General features: G+C 39.7%; 1 protein-coding gene across 1 annotated transcript in view; it reads left to right on the top strand.

The window, feature by feature from the left end:
- The window catches only part of ntng2a (netrin g2a), a 67,344-nt gene extending 49,570 nt beyond the window's left edge, over positions 1-17,774 (top strand). The window contains exons 5-7 of the mRNA XM_053625915.1: positions 13,458-13,625; positions 16,694-16,828; positions 17,557-17,774. Coding sequence (XP_053481890.1) covers positions 13,458-13,625; positions 16,694-16,828; positions 17,557-17,774 — 521 coding nt within the window. The remainder of the gene's footprint in view (positions 1-13,457; positions 13,626-16,693; positions 16,829-17,556) is intronic.
- The last annotated feature ends 578 nt before the right edge of the window (positions 17,775-18,352 follow it).

Genomic DNA, 18,352 nt, shown 5'->3' on the forward strand with positions numbered 1-18,352 from the left:
CTTCAATGACTTGTGTCACCGCTTTGAAAGTGACTGTGTGGGCACATTTAGGATTTTATGAATTAAAAGGACAAATAGAACTGGAAAAGAACGTGCTGTGTGTTTGTTGTGTGTTAGTTGTGTGTTGTGTGTGTGAGCTCTGTCCTACCAAGAGTTTGGAAAGTATTTTGGAATTAGAATGACTATCTAAAATCCAGAGTTGGAGGAACAGTTTTCTGATGTTTCTTGCTCACCAGAGAACCCTCGAATTACCAGGTCAATTGCAAGCTTCATCACAAAAGAAACTCAGGTTTCCACTCAGCATTTCACATTCTGGAGCCAAGTGTAGATGTATATCATGTATAACATCGAAAAGCATCAAGATGCGTTGAAATCATTTTATAACCACCGTCTTTGCACCCTGAATTGAAATCACACTGAATCATTCCTGATCAATGATTGTGGCCATTGATTCATTCATTCATCTCCATTAAACACTTTATCCTGGTCAGGTTCACAGCGCATCCAGAGATTATCCCAGTAACAGAAGGCATGAGACGGGAATACACCCTGGGTGGGATGACAGTCCATTGTCGGACACCGTGCTCACACTTATTCACACCATGGAGGTAGAAAGAATCCTTAGAACCTCTCGGAATCCCACATAGACGTTGATAGAACACGAGAAACTCCACACAGTAACCTAAGCTCAAGGTCAAACTAAGGACCTTGGAAATGTGAGGCATCAGCGCTACCCACTGCGCCAACCTTTATTCAAACCTCAGTGTATTGGGCTTTCTCAAAGCCATGTTTCATAATGCGTTCACAACACCTTCCATTTCAGTCCACTGACACGTCAAACAGCGATGGTCTTTCTCTGATTTATTCAGTCATGTTTGACAGACAAGTCTGACTCTCAGCTCCACTGAAACACTTTTACGAATCCAGCGATCACAGCAGAGCTCATGATGGACTGCCAAATGCCAGTCCACAGACAAAAGTATTAAAGAACATACGTTTTTGAATCAAAGGTTTCCAGTGAGGCATCAATCATTTTTTTGTTTTTAATGGAAGTTTAAACAACGCACTATACAGTATAATCTCATCCATCATTCATAGCTCTGGATTGTGGATTGAAGCTCTCCAAGGTGAGCTGTGACCCAAACATACTCAATCCTTACGCCTAAAGGAAAGACACAGAGAGAGAGAGAGAGAGAGAGAGAGAGAGAGAGAGGATGAAAAAGATTTGAAGTTGGGATGATGAATGTTTATTAATCTTGTGGGGCTCCCATCAGACCCAAAATATCTCATACATCTACCCAGCAAGGGCACTGGTGGTGCCCTGGTGTCTTCTCCTGTTTAGGGAATAACTTCACTGAGATCTTGTCTTTGGGAATTAGAGCAGCGAGATCCCCTGTGCAAAAATATTGCTTGCATTTCTTCCAAAACAACATTTAGAGATATGGGCTCAACATCAAATTCGAGTTAGAAATTGAGGAACGGCTTCAACATACAGTAAATTATATTGCAGTTTAGAAATGGTTGATGCATGAAAATAACCAGTAGCGCTTCATGTAGTTCATCAGGTATTCAACATAATGTGGGTAGCTTTATTCAAGCGAAGCAAGATTTTTTTAAGGGAAGCAATGTCTGTATTTTGACAGAACTAATAGTATGCATGACGTAAGTCACCATCTAAAGGCGTGTGTTCATCAACACAAGCTTTTCAGTTATAATTCCAGCACCGTTTTTTGGTTCTTGCTCCAAAGTGGGTACTTTTATGTAAACCAGGGATCAAGGTGGGTGGAGCAGCAGTTTTTAGATACAAATCTACAGTATGCATGTGAGATTGAACCAAAGGTGAGTCTTGGGCGTCAACACTTTGTTTATGCTGAACCTTCTTTTATGCTCTGTGAATCAGTGAATCGTTTCGGTCATGACTGATATTCACACCTCTCGTTATTTTTACATTGCTCAAGCTGTTGGTTTTCTGCCTTGATGGCGCACCGTGCAGCTGAATGGTGCACTGAAAAGATTCAAATTTCAACTCGACATCATAAAAACAAGGCATACCTGCAGACACGCACACACACACACATTCTCTCATTCACACAGTCAGAGTGTGTGAATGCCTTGTTCAGAGTGTTTTGTTTGTAGTGGTGGGAAACACGGAGAGGGCGGAAGAGTGGCGGATGGCAGAGCCTTCCATCTTTTTTGTCAGCATTCTAGCATAGTGGCAGATGGTGGTGGTTGTTGGGACGAGGGGGGATCTGAAGTGTGCCAGTACTCACGTTACACACTCCTGCTGGCCATATGCTTGCCCTCCTGATGCTCCGCAGGCAAATCTCCGCTCTACAGAACACCAAGGCCAGGACAGGACCTGCAATGTATCCTCTCTTTTGTTTTTATTTCTCTTTCACAAACATACATGTCATGCCAACATCCCAGCACTCATATAATGTCTTGTAAACAGATACAACCACAGATGTGAATACCATGCACACTTCTTTTAATTATTTTTAGAAAGCTCATATGGCATCTGGTTGAAACTAGAGGTGTGCGCCAGGACAGGGATTCCCACAGGATGCAACACAAAAGTCACGCAAGCTGGAGGTTTTTGTGGGCAAGCGGTCAGATATGCATCTTGCAGGACAAAGAAAGGTGACATTTGTCATTCATTCATTCATTCATTCATTCATCCTTAGTAACTGCCTGGCCAGGGTCGCATTGGCTTACATTACTACGACTACTACTGGTCTGTTTATATGTTGGGAAATAGAACCAACTAAATTCATTAGAAAATATTACAGGTAGGCACAAACCAATATAATCACTTTTCAAGCATAATAATAATAACAATAATAATAATAATAATAATAATAATAATAAAACACTATGTTAATATCTCTATTTCCAAATAAAGGGGGAAAAAACCCTTCAGCTTTAAATTTTAATACAGAAACAGGAGCCCTAAACAGATACAGATACCTGTCCAGATATTGTATATATACAATGTCCAGATATTGTGGCATTGTATTATACTCCTAATGCAAACCCAAAAACTCAATTTATGCGGGCATGTGTAGACAAAAACACAGCCACACACTAATAGCATAATGACTGCTGTGATTTGAAGGTTAATTTGATTAGTAGTGTTTAAAAGGCAAATGCACGCACTGGAAGCTTTCACTTCAGTTCTATAGCAGCTGGCTGAAAGGCACAAGCTATCATATGCATTTCTTTCTTTCTTTCTTTCTTTCTTTCTTTCCATTTGCACTTTTATTCCATGAAATACTAGTAAATGCTGTGAATAAAGGCTTTGGACATGTTGTACAATGTGTTTGCTGATAAACATTTAGATAATTTCATTTTAAATACTTTACACAACTGGTTACCATTTGAACAGATGCACAATAGAACGTTGCTTCATTGTATAAAAAAGCTTCCCTGTAATTAATCTAGTAGATCGCTACATGAGCAAATCTTTTCTTACACAGCACAGCATTAGGTAAACAAAGCAACGGCATAATGAGGGGTCTTTGCTATTAGCTAACAGAACACATGCGGTAATTTTGTGGGAGTTAGATGAGTGGGCGGGTTTGTAATGCACAATTGGCAGTCTGTGGCTTGAGCCATGGTTTAATTATGAAGCCCTGGGGTGGGGCGCGGCTTTAATAAAACATCAGTATGCCTGGGCACAGGAAGTGGCAGGAGGTGATGGGCATGCTGCGGGTTGTGCTTTTCGAATCCCAATGTACTGCTTAGCAACGGTACTCCCTTAAACGCTAGGGAGACACCAGGATCGTTAGAGTCCTAGACCAGCTTGGGTTTGTGTATGCCACGATCTCATCCTCCCCCATGTAGACTCATAATATTGTTTTTGTCCTTAGTGCCCTTTGTCTATCGTGAATAGCTGAGGTCAGGCTAAAATGCCCCTGATGGGAAAATGGTCTTGCTATTTGATCTGCGTGTTTAAAATCTCACAACCTTCTCTGCTGACTAGACATCAAACCCTCCAGAGACATGCTGACTGCTGCTCCCGTCCCTGCAGTCAGCTCTTCAGTCCCGGACCTGCTGTCCAACAATCCAGGTGGGAGCTGCAGAGACCGCATTAGCATCCTGAGTTGCTCCGCTAGATGGATTAGTGTTGATTTAATGTGGCCTAGTGAATAAAAATAGCTTCAGGCTGGTGCTTTCAATTAAAGGAGCTTTCTTTAGGCTGACATTTTCAATAATAGCAACTTTCCGATGGTGTTTTTAATATACTAGATCTGCTTATAGAAGTAGTGCTTTAGGCAGTTTTGAGTTAGTATTTTGCATTAGCTTCGTTTCTGTGATGACAGATGCTTATTGCTCCTGTCCTGCAAGACACTCATAATTGAATTCTGAAGTTTGTTGTGTTTCTTTCTTTCTTTCTTTATGTGTTTTTCTTGCATAAACTGAAATGTGCCAGTGCACACTGTCTTTATGTGGTCTAGCTAAACCACAAAAGAACTATGATAACTGTTTGGTAATTCTTGATTATGGAAATACTGTGTATTATTTTTTTAAGCGGAAAAAAAAAAACAATAGCAAAATCAATATGGACAGTATCACTAAACTAAAATAAACCGAAGCTTCCCTGCATACGTGATTGATAACCTAAGGATATACAACTTACTGAAAATGTGCATCGTATAAATATTTACTGCAAATCACTAGCAGTAAGAAACTGTACCATGAACTAACATTAATTTAATTTAACTAACAGTATGGTACTGTAAATAAACAGTAGTTTTTTTGGATTTTGCATACATAAAAATTCTTTAAATGGTTTATTCTTAAATAAATAAATAAATAAATATTATACTTAAAAGTAATATATACTTGTGCGCTTTGATTTTAAGCGACTTGTACCACCATTTTACGTTAATGTTAAATTTTTAACAGAAAATAACATTCCAATAAATAATAATGACCATTTTGTCAAAAGAACTCCTAGCTATGTATCCATTCACGTATGTTTATGCGAATTTTGGGATATTGCATAAAAAAACCGATGGATGAAAACACTAGATGCGAATAAAATCTACAAAATGCACATAAATACTCATAAACTATGATGGAAACACATTTGGCAAATAAATTCCTTGATGTACATCAAAAAAAGTCATGTGACTTTGCCTCAACAAATCACGTGATTGGATAGTTGGCTCAGAAGAGTAAAAATGGCGGCGAGCGAGACTTTCCCTAGAAGTGACATGGGATGGAAACGTTGGTTTATTCCCAAATGTTTTATGCGATAATCCAATTTAGCACATAAGTTAAATTCGCAACTTGGATGGAAACATAGCTATTGACACTTTGGACCTGAAACTTGGTCATTCGCACATTTCTTAAATTTGCACCTACTCATTTCCTTTCCTCACTTCCCTTCCTCGCATCTAAGCTCCCCCTTCTGATGAAGCAAAGAAAGGATGCAAGGAAAGGAAATGAGGACAGGAGAAATCAAGGGCGAATGTATTTACAAAAGGAGACGTCCTTGCGCACTGAAGCATGACTTTAAAGTGACTTAAATTATTTTTGCATTTTATTTATAAAATATTATTTATTGCATACATCATTCACTACAATAAAAAGCATCTGCCTAGGAAGCACCTGTGTATCCTTGATCTAGATGCCTGCTTGATTCTTTATACTTCAGAGTGCATTTTAAGATGTGCTTCAATTTATTTTCACATCGTGGGCTGAAGGACATAGACTGAGAAATCAGAGAGGCATTAATTAGAGTTTTGGGATGCACTTTTCAGATCTAGAAGCTGAAATTTACTATTCAGGCAAGTGAGAGGACACACAGTGGTCCTGAGACCTACTATTAGCTCAAAAGATTTTCAAGTGGGAGCCAATTAGCAGAACTAGCTAATACCCTTTTTTAGCTAACTAGATACCTAACAGCAATTCAAGGTAAAAAAATAAAAACTCACCAATTTATCAGTTGAGCTTGCTAACTGTAGAAAATATTACTTAATACGAGCATTTTGTAGGCAAACCTACATTGTAGTCTGTTCCCCAGTTTAGTATTTTGTTAACACGCATTAAGTAAACTTTTCAAAAAGGTTTTATGTAGTCAGGACTCATTTTCCCAGGGCCCTATAAACTTTATTACCTTTTAACTAGAAACACATTTAAAGGAATAACATCATACATTAGATTAAAATCCATACTTCATCCATACTTTTGTTAGTTCCAAGATATGAACTTGGAATGTTAACTAGGTTGCACTAAAAATAGCTGTTAGTCTACATTCATACATTCATACAGTTCAACTCCATGCATGAACAATAGTGAAATGTATACACTAACCTGAAGAAATGCCATGCTGTAGCCTAGAAAAGTAAACAGTAAATGGTTATAAAAGGAACAAAAACGTTAAGTATGAACGTGTCCCAGCTCTCACTTATGCTGAAGTCTAACTCAAGCTTTATGTGCCATATAAATCTGGGGAAGATAAGACCTTGGGAACTGCCAGTACTGAAGAGTCAAAGAAAGCTATCTATCTAAATTATTTTGAGGTTAATTTTTTTGAAGTAAACAGCTGATTCAGATATTTTACATTGTACTCATATAGAGCTAATTAGATTCAACAATTCAGTAACTTACTGCCAGGTGCACGGAGGGTCAAGACAGCACTGCTAACCTGTTTCTGATTGCAATGAAAGATATCTAGCTCTGTAAATGATCAGTTATTATAAATACTTTATGGGAGAATGACCCAAAACTGTTATTAAGCAAAGAAGCTAGCTAGCTAAGTTAGCTAAATGATTTGGAAGTTCATTTCTGAATCAAAGAGCTAATTACAAAGAATAAAGGTTCAACAACTAAATTATTGACACTACTTTAAAGGTCCAAGGAGAGTCATCGCTGTTTAACTGCTTCTGACTGAAATGCCATGTTAGCTGTATGTAAACTACTGTAGTTTTCTAGTAATTTCCATCAAGGCATAGTGTTAGGCAGTGAAGTGTTGGAAATAAAAGCAATTACCCAGCCTACTAACCCAGTTTCCTCTCCAAATGCACCCACACTGACACCAATGCCCTCAGACACTTAAGAGGTGCTGTCCAAAATCTCCACAATTTCTCGCTACAAGAACAAAGATATCATGCGGTATGTAGTGTAAATGTGAGAGCACTCCAACAACATCTAGGTCATCACAACTTTAGTGCATACCTTAAGACCACTTCTTTTTTTCGTTACCTTGTTGAACTTATAGCAAGTGAGCCTGTGACCGGTTATTTGGCTTTAGAGATTCTCCATGAGCTTGAGTTAATAATTGAAGAGCGTAATATTCAACAAAGGTGATGTTTATAGTCGTACCTTCGCTCTGACACCTTGTCCTCCAGAGCATGTGAGTGTGCATACATTAAAACTGTTCCTTCAGAAGCTTCACCTTCACATCTACATGCAGTCTGCTCATAGAACGTGACTGGAAATATTGTACTTTATGATAGTGTATGGGAGAAAAAAATATTTGGTATTAATGATAGAGTAAAGTCAAGGCACTGTAAAAATCTCTACATAATACTTACCTGAACTCATGGATAATATGAGTCAAATCTTCACAGCCCAGACCATTTGGGACAACAAAGGACCAGAATATTGTATTATGTTTTCTTTCCTTCTCCAGGCTTTAGAAGGAAGCAGAAACTGCTTAACTCTAATTCCACAGATGATTGATGGTGGTAATAGTGTGGCATATTCTCTCCTGAGGTGGCGTGAGGCGTTGGGATTAAACCTGATTACCGCTGTGCTAAACAGGTCATTAACGTATATGGGCCAAGATGCCAAGCTAACAGCACCATTGTGCTGAGCTTCTTTCACGTTGTTTCTTCTCGTAATGGTGTCCTTTAACTCATGAGGCCAGGTCGTCTCACAGCCTGTGGAAACCCCTCAGACATGTCTGTAACGATTACGATTGGATAAGCAAGGTCTGTATAAATCACAGCTTCACGATGTTCATCACACAAAAAATTCCATGTGCACTACGTACAAACTGGTTGATTTAATCTTTATTATAAACACTTATTGTAAGGTGCAAGCAACTGTGCAAGTTGCTCTGGATTTTTAGTACATTTCCAGCATTTGGCAGATGCCCTTATGCAGAGCGACTTATATTTATTTTATTTATACAACTGAGCAGTTGAGGGTTAAGGGCCTTGTTCAAGGGCCCAGCAGTGGCAGATTGGTGGTGCTGGAATTTGACCTACCGACCAGTAGTCCAATGCCTTAACGATTGGACTACTATATGGTCACATGACCTTAACGTGTACGTAGGCTATGCTTATAACCTTAACCCAATATCTTTAACCCAATAACTTACATAAAACCTCCAGAAGTGTCGCTTCTCTGACAAGTTCTTGTAAATGTTTATATTTTATCGTTCTGCAGTTTACATGCAGCTGATACTTGGTTCATTTTAGATGTGGCAGGAGATAATAGAAAAGGGCACATCCTGGAGTGTCTTTATACCGAAGAAAAAGTGTACACGATATTATATTCCACAGGATGTAATGAAATCTTTACCAGCGTGTCAATTTGGATGGGATATACAGTATACATTATTACCCGGGGTTATTTCTACTGGCTATTTTATAGAAGGTAAAATACGGTATAATCTTTCCAGACACATGAACAGACAGTCTGTAAAAAATTGTCACTGACATGAGAGATCTGGATGGGACTAAAATCCTACTACATAGAGAGAGATACTACAGTGATAATTACATTATCCCATCTCTCTTTGTAAAATGAATCCTATCCAAATAGGGCTTTATTCACACTGCGGTCTCAATCAACTCTCAGATCCTGTTTGTGCATTACCTAAGGGCAAGTACAAGTAGAATTGAATATTTTGAAGCATTTCTAAACCATCTGGTGTTGTTTTTTCATGCGTTTAATTACCGGAGGGAAGTCGTCAGCATATGAATCATGTCACTGTTGATATGCATTGAAGGCAATGATAAACAAGTTAACCACTATAAAAACAGTCTGTTAATTACCTTAAAGCAAGTTCCTCTCTTGCTTAGACAGCACCCCTGTGACCAAGCAGGTGGAGTAAAGAAAAGAATGTTGACTGCAACAAAGTGCCGTAATATTTATTTGTCCTGTCCAAAAACCAGTTCACCATTATGCTTTGCCACCGGTTCAGCCCTTTTTTTCTCCTACACCCAGGTGTTTATCAGCATCCACCTGTGTGTTTCACATCCGTCGTACTGCTTCAGAACACAATCAGCCATCGTGGGCGATAAATCATTAAATACTCTGTTATTGTGAAACACAATGACTTCTAAGAGCCGAATGTGTGGCAGGTGGGGCTCAGCTGAAAGGCCAGAGCTAAATCGTTTCAGATCTATTTTTGAATAGCGATTGAATGAACCGCTGCTAAATATTTCATAAGAGAAAAGAGGCCAGGTCATGGTGAGGGACACCAAAAAAAAGGGCCAATTTATTGAACCCGTGGAGGGAGATAGATACATGAAACCATAACAGGAAGGAGTGGTAAGACCTGTCCTTGAATAGGATGGGGTTGCGTGTGCATGGAGGGAAGAGGTAGGGGGGTTGGTGTAGCGATGCTATCAGGGCACGTGTATCCCATTTCTGCTGAAGCAGAAATGGCAAAGGTTGAACCAGTGCAATTCCATCCATTACTTCAAATATATACACCCTAAAGGCAGCGTTGTCGGATCATGGGCGTCTATAGTGACAGCAGGTGGGCAGAAATATTAGCTCTTTGACTATCTGTGGTTTGTACAATGTTACAGCTACCTCAGCATCGGATGTGGTCACTGCAGTATCTGACACAGCTGTCAATGCGACAGATGATGTCACAGCAACGACTGCAGCGTTGAGCCGAGAAACGACTGCCTCGCGAAATCAAGCAAGTGACCCCAGCTCTCGGTTGCTCAGTACACTTGCTCGTGGAGTATCTCGTGGAGTTTCTCAGATAACAACCACAGTCACACCAACAGATGCAGCTGCGTCAACACCAACTGCTGTCGTCCAACTGTCCTTTTTTCCAGCTACAGTCACTGATGTCCAAACACCGAATGTGGAAGCTGATCCTGGTGCAGCTCTGGTGCTAACAGATGGAACTGCTCCAGCAACTGATACAGTAAAGGCACTTATAAATAAAGTTTCTCCTTCAACTTGGGCAGTGTCCTTGATGACAGAAGCTGTTGCTCGAGCAAATGATGTGCTCAGTCCAGCAGATGATATGATTGCCTCAGCAATGGATGCTGCTGCTCGGACAACTATTTCTGCCTCTCAAGCAACTGATGAAGTTGCACAAACATCGAATGAGATGAATGGCACAATTATTCCAGAAACTGAAATTGTCCCTTTATTGACAGATTCAATAACGTTGGCTCTTGATGATGTCAGGGACTTTCAGGAACCTGGTGCTGCCTCAACAACCAAAGGACCAATGGACCCTGCTAAAAATATGCCTTCACCTGCTCTTCTGACAGTACCTCCAATAAATTTGCCTGTGATTCCTGCACCGGACTCTGCTGAAACTGTTCCCCTTGATGCGCCTTCCTCAAAACGCCCTTCAACTGATGGTCTCACGTTGCAAGCTCTTGCACCTGAACCTAAAGCTCCTGAAGTTGCTGAATCTGAAGATCCTCCTCCTGATGTGACTCTACCTGAAGTTGCTGTGCCTGAAGCTCCTCTTCCTGAAGCTCCTACACCTGAATCTCCTCCTCCTGAAGTTGCTGCACCTCAATCTCCTCCTCCTAAGGTTGCTGCACCTGAAGAGTCTCCTCAAATTCCTGCATCTAAATTGAATTCTGGTGATTCTCCTCCTCCCCGTGAAGCTCTTCCTCCAGACGCACCTTATTTGCAGGCCTTTGCACCTGAATCTCCTCCAGTTGATTCTGTAGGTCCTAAAGCTCCTTCTAAAGCTCCTCCTAAAGCTGTTTCCCTTCCTGATGCACTTCTTCCTGATGCTCTTCTTCCTATTCCTAAGGCTAAACAAGGGAAAAGTGATATGCCACCTTCTGATGAAAAAGAGAAGTCAGAACCTGCTAAATCAAGAAACCACGGAAAAGAGAAAAAGAAGCCAGGTACATTCCCTTCTTGCAATTACACTCACCCCAGATACTCTCAGAATGTTTGTGGCGAAAGCTCAAGATAAATGTAAAGCATTTTGGCAGAACATCTGGCACAGTATCTCCAGGCATGCTGTATTTTTTGTCAGCCTAGTTGTTATGCATACCCGTTCAGTACTGAGTGAAATACATGACATCTGATGTGTTGTCTGTCGCTGTGATGATCTTTCTGGTGCAAATAGTATCTGGAAATGGTAAGGAGGACACTGAGACTCACAAAGTGGGAAAGAGCAAGCATTCCAAAGAGGAAAAGAAAGAGACGGAAAAACATCAGGAAAAAGATTATGAAAAACAAGAGCATGGGAAAAAAGGTATCTGGAAATAGACAGCATAGCATCTGTGGCAGTGACATGGCTATGGCTATAGATTTGTAAGTAGAAATGTCATATTCTCAAGTTACCCAAGTTACCCGTGTTACACAGGTATTCCATTCATTTTAGAGTTTCATTTTTCCAGATGTTTCATACAGCAGTTCTAAAGGAAAATTCAAGCATTTTCTTCCATGGATGATTTGACTTTTTTCCACTGTAACACAGATCAATATTCAAGCTTAATATAGATCATATCACTGTATGTTTGCCAATAATTGAACGGTTTAAACTAAGCAGTAGCCAGATGTCTTACTTTAAGGAGTTCTAATTGCATACCTTGAAACAATGCTAGCTAGTTAGCTAGTGTTATACTAACAGTCAGTTTATGTGATTGTAGTAATGTTATAATGGCTTTGTTAGCTGCTTGGCTAAATGATAGCTTTCGATAACCTATGTCGTTCTTGGAGATCTTGTTTTTGCTGTAATTAACTAACTGCAGCTTATTTTGGCAGCTCGGTGTAACAGTGTGACGTTAGCGAGTAGCTGTCTATTCGATACTTGTAGAAGCTGATACTATACCTGCTGATATGATTCAAGCTCGAGTGCAAATAATTAAGGGCTAATTTGCAATCCATCACAGAACTGGCTTGGCCCTGCAGACTTAATATGCAATAAAGTCAAGAAAAACTTAACTAGTTGCGAAATTATGAAACCATGGACTGCTTGTGTTTTCTATCAGTTATTTACGTATATTTAGAAAAAAAATAAAGCTTTTTCCAGTTATTTATTGCAAATTAAGCATCAGTAAAGATAAAGTGTCTGTACAAACCCTGTATTCTGAATAAGAAAATAAACTGCAATATGTGGAATATCTGTGATTCTCAGAAGTAGATGTAGCAATGGTAGAGTACAGGGTGTGTTAGATCTGTGTATAGTAATCCTACACCATGATTTTCTGTGTAGCTTGTGTTTGGAGCACCAGTACTGTTTCTGATTGCACCCTCTTAGTGCATTTGTGCCAATAATATTTCTTTTTATAGTTTTAGTCAGTTCCCTGAAGGGAGTCAATTCAATTGTACTTGATTTCATTCCAAAGTCATTCAAAGGCTTTTGATACCTGGTGGGCCAAGAACTCAGTTGACGAGGATAGCATATGTCAAAACTGAAGGTAAGACAATGCCTCAAGATAAAGAGAATTGAATCCTTGCATTATTTGACAACATCTTGGAGACATTTGCTGATAATGTCCTTCAAGTTAATGGGTCTCAGTGATATTGGAAACTGTGGGAAAATAGTGCCTTTCTTTATTACATTCTTCATCTTCACTGTATATTTTTGTTCTTTTCATTTCTGTACTGCATGCTCTGGTTTGTCTCATAAGGTGAGCCGATTTAGATGTATTGGTGTCTTGTGTAAGATAACGCAAGGATTTCCCTGCAGCTGTATGAGAAGTGTTTTCCGTTTGAAAGTGTTTTAGGCTGCCTGTCTTGATAAATTTTAGGGACAGTTTGTGAAACATTGTTCAGTCCCTTTGCTGATCTATGGAGTAATTGAGCATTTATATTTCATTACATGCTGTTGACATCGTCCCACAGCTGGGTGGACTGCGCTACAGCAGGGCCCCATGTCGCCAGCATCTTTAAAACATCATATCAATTATTTATAGTCCCTGAGCACCAAAACATTAAAGAAGTGGAAATTTTGGCTTACTAAATAACTCAACTTTCCACTCAAAAGTGGTGCAAATTGGCTTTTTGAAGTTTATTAAAAAATGCATTCGCATGCCTTGATGTGCCATTTGGAAATAATTATAAACAGTGTTGTCTACCTATGACAATATAATAGTGCCACACTATTGAATATGCAAATAAGTTTACTTTTTTCCTTCCTCACTATGATAAATGTGTTTGATCATAGGACCCCAGGGATAATTCTGATCACCTACTACACTGCCCCACTGTCTTTTCCTGCATCTCACTCTCCTTTCCTTATACTAACACCTCTCTTCTCTCTCCTCTACCAGACTGTGAGTGCTATGGTCACTCAAACCGCTGCAGCTATATTGACTTTATCAACATTGTAACTTGTGTAAGCTGCAAACACAACACTAGAGGGCAGAACTGCCAGCACTGTCGCCTTGGATACTTCAGGAACGCTTCGGCCGAGCTGGATGATGAGAATGTTTGTATAGGTCAGTCAGATCTGCCTCATTTTGCTTACCCACAATGCTAGACCATGTTAACCAGTTTATTTTTAGTTAACAAAATCTGGAACCTTTTTTTTTTTTTTTTACCTACAGTGAATTTAAATCTGGACTCACTGATGATTTTTTGGGAGTTCAAGAGGTTAATCTCTAAAGTCTGTTATCCAATTGTAAGCTAAAATATTCAATTAACCAGCTGTTAGAGAAATGTCTGGGGAGTACCTCCTTTCCTTCTTTCAATTAAACCAGCGTAATCAGGGGAGAAAATGGTTCTGCATCAATGACTTCCAAATTACTACCGTTCAGCCCTTTTCCATCTTCCCTAGTCATCCTTTTGGCCGTCCACATCATTTCAGTGAAGCCAGTTTAAAATGAATTCTAACTTACGATTAAGTAAGAAATAAAACACCACACTGCATGCTGTTATTGGAAAATAATCAATGACACACTAGTGTCAGGTGTCATGTAAAGGAGTTTGAGACAGATGCAAGTGCAGTTAAGAGCTTTTATTGAAGAGAATATAATCCAGCGGGCATGGCAAAATCAACAACGAAGACATGCAAAGGTTAAGCGATCAGACAAACAGACTAGTGCAGGTAAGGCAGATAATCAGAGTGAAGGGCAAAACAGAATCACAACACAATAGAGCGGCTTGGTAACGACAGAGACTTGATCAACTGAGCGTTTACTTTGCAAAGGTCTAGTGAATGCATTTAAAGTCTCATTTAAAGTGTGGTGTGTGTTATTAGTCTTCTGTGGAAGGTGAACGTGTCTGTATGTAGTTTGTAGTTGTAGTTTGGGAGTCGTAGTGCAGTGGGCGTCGGCATGTTTGTAGTCTGGGAATTGGAGTCACTAGTTTGCCGTGACCTGTCATCAGTGTTGGAGCGAAGTTACTGTTTACCAGCCTGATTATTTTTCAGAAACTGCACATCTTGGAGTGTTTTATTCTTTTCACACCACAGCAATGTGCCAATGATTACAAGCATGACATGTTACACTATTATCATTTATCGTTTATATATATATATATATATATATATATATATATATATATATATATAATGTATATATATAAACCCTGTGATTTGAATTGCAGCCAGCACTACTGTCAGAGATGCTGTTAAAGAAAATGACTCAACACCTTCTGACCAATCAGATTCAAGAATTCAATAGCGCTGTGGTATAAATTGTACATTTAATAGTGCTGTGGTATAAATTGTACAAAAGACTGGCCGTGTTAATGCTGGCCATGTTGCTGGTGATGTTGGTCCTGGATGCAGAAGTGCTGCTGTAGCTTATTGTTAAACTGTCAGAGATACTGAATGGCACAATGACAGACTGACCTCTGCTGGAGAGAATAAACCCACATACTAACAATCCAATAAAATGGACAGGCCTGTGTACACATTACAACTCCTGTACACAACACAGTTTGTTCACTGGCACTCTGTCACTGCCAGTCTAACAAGGCTTGCCTAGGAATAACAGCACAGAGGCTAAACAAACCTAAACCTTTATAAAAACTCAAGACTGCAGAAAACCCAAGACTAAAACAAAAAGGTGTCACCTTGATAGATGAAATAGTTGGACAAAATAGCAGGCTATGAGATAATGCTGTGTGAATCTGGAGACTTTGTACATCCATCAGCATATTGCTTTAGGGCGTTGTTCTAAATCCAGCTTTCTCATCCTGCGCATTAGTTAAAACTAAGTAGGGCTTCTCGTGCACCTGCTTAAATTCATCTGCTGATCAAGGGGGAATAAAGTCAGGTGTTCCAGGGCATGCATGTAGGCTAAGTAACAATAAGGCACCACTAAAACTAACATGTAAGCTTTAAGGGCAATCTTTAAACAGATTTGCGTAATAGTCACAGCTGACAAATCTCAATATTCATTCTAACATTGTTTTTATTTATTTGAATTATTCAGTTATTCAGTAACTACTTAGCAGAACTATTGGTAACACTTTACAGTAACAGTACAGGAATAATCAGGCACTAATACCTGAATTAATACATACTTAAATATGAACTAATGATGAGATAAGGCATGCACTAATCCCAAACTAATGAAGAGCCAACCTTAAGTACGCAATGAATTCATGCATGAATAACCTTAAGTACATGTTAGTACACGTTTGTTAGTTAATGTATTAATCAACGCGTAAGGGATAAACAGAATCAAACATGCTCCGAAAGAAAGAATATGAATTAAACGTGCATAATTTCAAGTTGTTTATATGATTTGCGTTACGCAGGTGCGTACACAAACATCATCGAATGGCGATGAATTACTTTCATTCGTCCTCCTTATTGAACATAGAAAGACGCACTAATAATAAACACCAATAATGTCATCTCGGCGCCATCCAATGAGGTTTGTGTAAAATTATATAAACAGTTTGAAAGTTTGCACGTTTAATTCATATTCTTTCTTATAGAGCAGGTTTGATTTAGTTTACCGCTATGTGTTAATTAATACATGAACTAACAAACATGTACTAACATGTATTTAAGGTGTTCACTTAAGGTTATTCACGCATGAATTCATGTCGTAGTTAAGGTTACAGTAGCGCTTCATTAGTTTGTGATTAGTACATGCCTTAACTCATCATTCGTTCACATTTAACTAAGTATTCATTTAGGTATTAGTGCAAGTGTTCCCGAACTAACAGAAGAAAGAAAAATGTAGTTACGCGAGTGAGGAATTTAATGTAATGTAAAAATAGAATTTCAAATGGTTCGATTAATGTAAGTGGTTAATTAACAGAGAAAGACAAAATGTGTGATTATGATTAACCCATTAAACTCCCAGGATGCATTTTTTTTTGGGGGGGGGGGGGGGCATTCCACACTCTCATAACTACGAAGGTTTTCCCATTCACTGTAGTTATATAGAATCATTTGTACCAGTTGAATTATATGCTTTAATTGGAATAAGTCATTGAAAAAGTCATTGGACGTATAAAGGGTATCAAATGTGATGAATTGTGCAGCTCTATCCAGGATAAACTCATCTAAATTGAAATGAGGTAACCTTTGCTTTCTCTTGCACAGAGTGTAATTGCAATCAGCTGGGCTCTTTACATGCTCGCTGCAACGAGACTGGTTTCTGCCAGTGTCGAGAAGGCACCACGGGCCAGAAGTGCGAAGACTGTCTGCCTGGATACAACTGGAAACAAGGCTGTGTCCGTAAGTCAGAGTGATTCGCATAATGATTTAAAATAAGCTACAGTTTAGTGTGCGTTTAGGAAGGAAGGAAGCTGAAGATGAGTTTAGTTAGGTCAAATAACTTGTCTTGTCTTAAAAGCACATTTTTCTAAAAGCTTATCTGGCGACAGGATAAGAATCCAACAGTTCAATTCAATTCAATTTTTATTTGTGTAGCGCTTTTTACAATGGGCATTGTCTCAAAGCAGCTTTACGGAAATATATCAACACGGGATACAGATTTTAAATGTGTGAATTTATCCCAATTGAGCGAGCCGGTGGCGACGGTGGCGAGGAAAAACTCCCTAAGATGTTAAGAGGAAGAAATCTTGAGAGGAACCAGACTCAGAAGGGAACCCGTCCTCATCTGGGTAACAAAGGATAGTGTGAAAGTAAAGGAAAGTTCATTCATGGTTTAATATGAAGTCTGTTTCTTGAACTAGTCCACTGTTCAAAGGAGACCCGAGTGCAAGACTGCAAGTCGTAATTGAAGTCCCAGGGCCTTAGAAGCGACCGTAGTCCCAGCAACCACAGTGAGAATGTCCATCTGGAATTAGCGTTGATGAGAGCTCCAACCAGAGGTAGAGCATCTTAACGGATCAGGCAGAACCGGAGAGCAGAAAGGATCAGGATCTCTAGTATCTCCATAAAATCATGAAACAGCTTCTCTGTCATTAATGCCTCTTTCCTCCTGCACTGATCTTTTTCAGAGAACGTCTGCGACGACGAGCTTCTGCTCTGTCTGAATGGTGGGACGTGTGTCCAGAACCAGAAGTGCGTTTGTCCACCTGACTTCAAGGGCGTCCTGTGTGAGCAGGAGCGCTGCGATGGTGAGAAAGTCTGCAACGGCGGTCCTGCCTGCTACCTCAGCTTCCTGACTGTGCTGCTCTGTTTCCTCGCCAACAGCGTGCTCCTAGCCAGTGCCTAGTGCTCTAGTGCTCGCCTCGGTCCTAAACCTCGGCCCTAGGCCTCAGTCCCGCTCTGTCAGCCTGCCTCGGACTGAACCATGCGGACAGAGGAGGGGTCGCTGCAGCTCCTGTAGCCCTGAGCAGGCCTCATGGTGCTGAGATCTTCTGGGCCGGAGTATGTTTTTAGGGCAGGGCGCAGTCCCAGGTTATAGTCGCCTTCACACAGATGAGAAGCTGCTTGCTCATCTCCTTGCATCCCTGAACGTCTGAGCAGAAAGAAGTATGAACCATGAGACAAAATGAAATAAGAAACAGTAAATCACTCTAAAGAAAAGTGTATATATCTCTCTATATATACACACATATATATAGAAGATGCATATATAATTATTGTTTATTTTTCTTTGTTTGTCACTCTTGTAGTTGTGAGTTGTCACTAAGCTCACTGAGATTCAGGCACTGCACTTATCTGGGGTTTCTGAACAGCGGTGTTTATTACACAAGCCTTCTCAGGCCAAGGTTATTTACACTTCTTCTGAAAATTTCTTTCGAAAATACTTTCCGCATTTTCCTTTGGTGTCTGTTTTCACACAGCTGA

This window comes from Ictalurus furcatus, chromosome 5 (genome assembly GCF_023375685.1).
Source record: "Ictalurus furcatus strain D&B chromosome 5, Billie_1.0, whole genome shotgun sequence".
Lineage (NCBI taxonomy): Eukaryota > Metazoa > Chordata > Actinopteri > Siluriformes > Ictaluridae > Ictalurus > Ictalurus furcatus.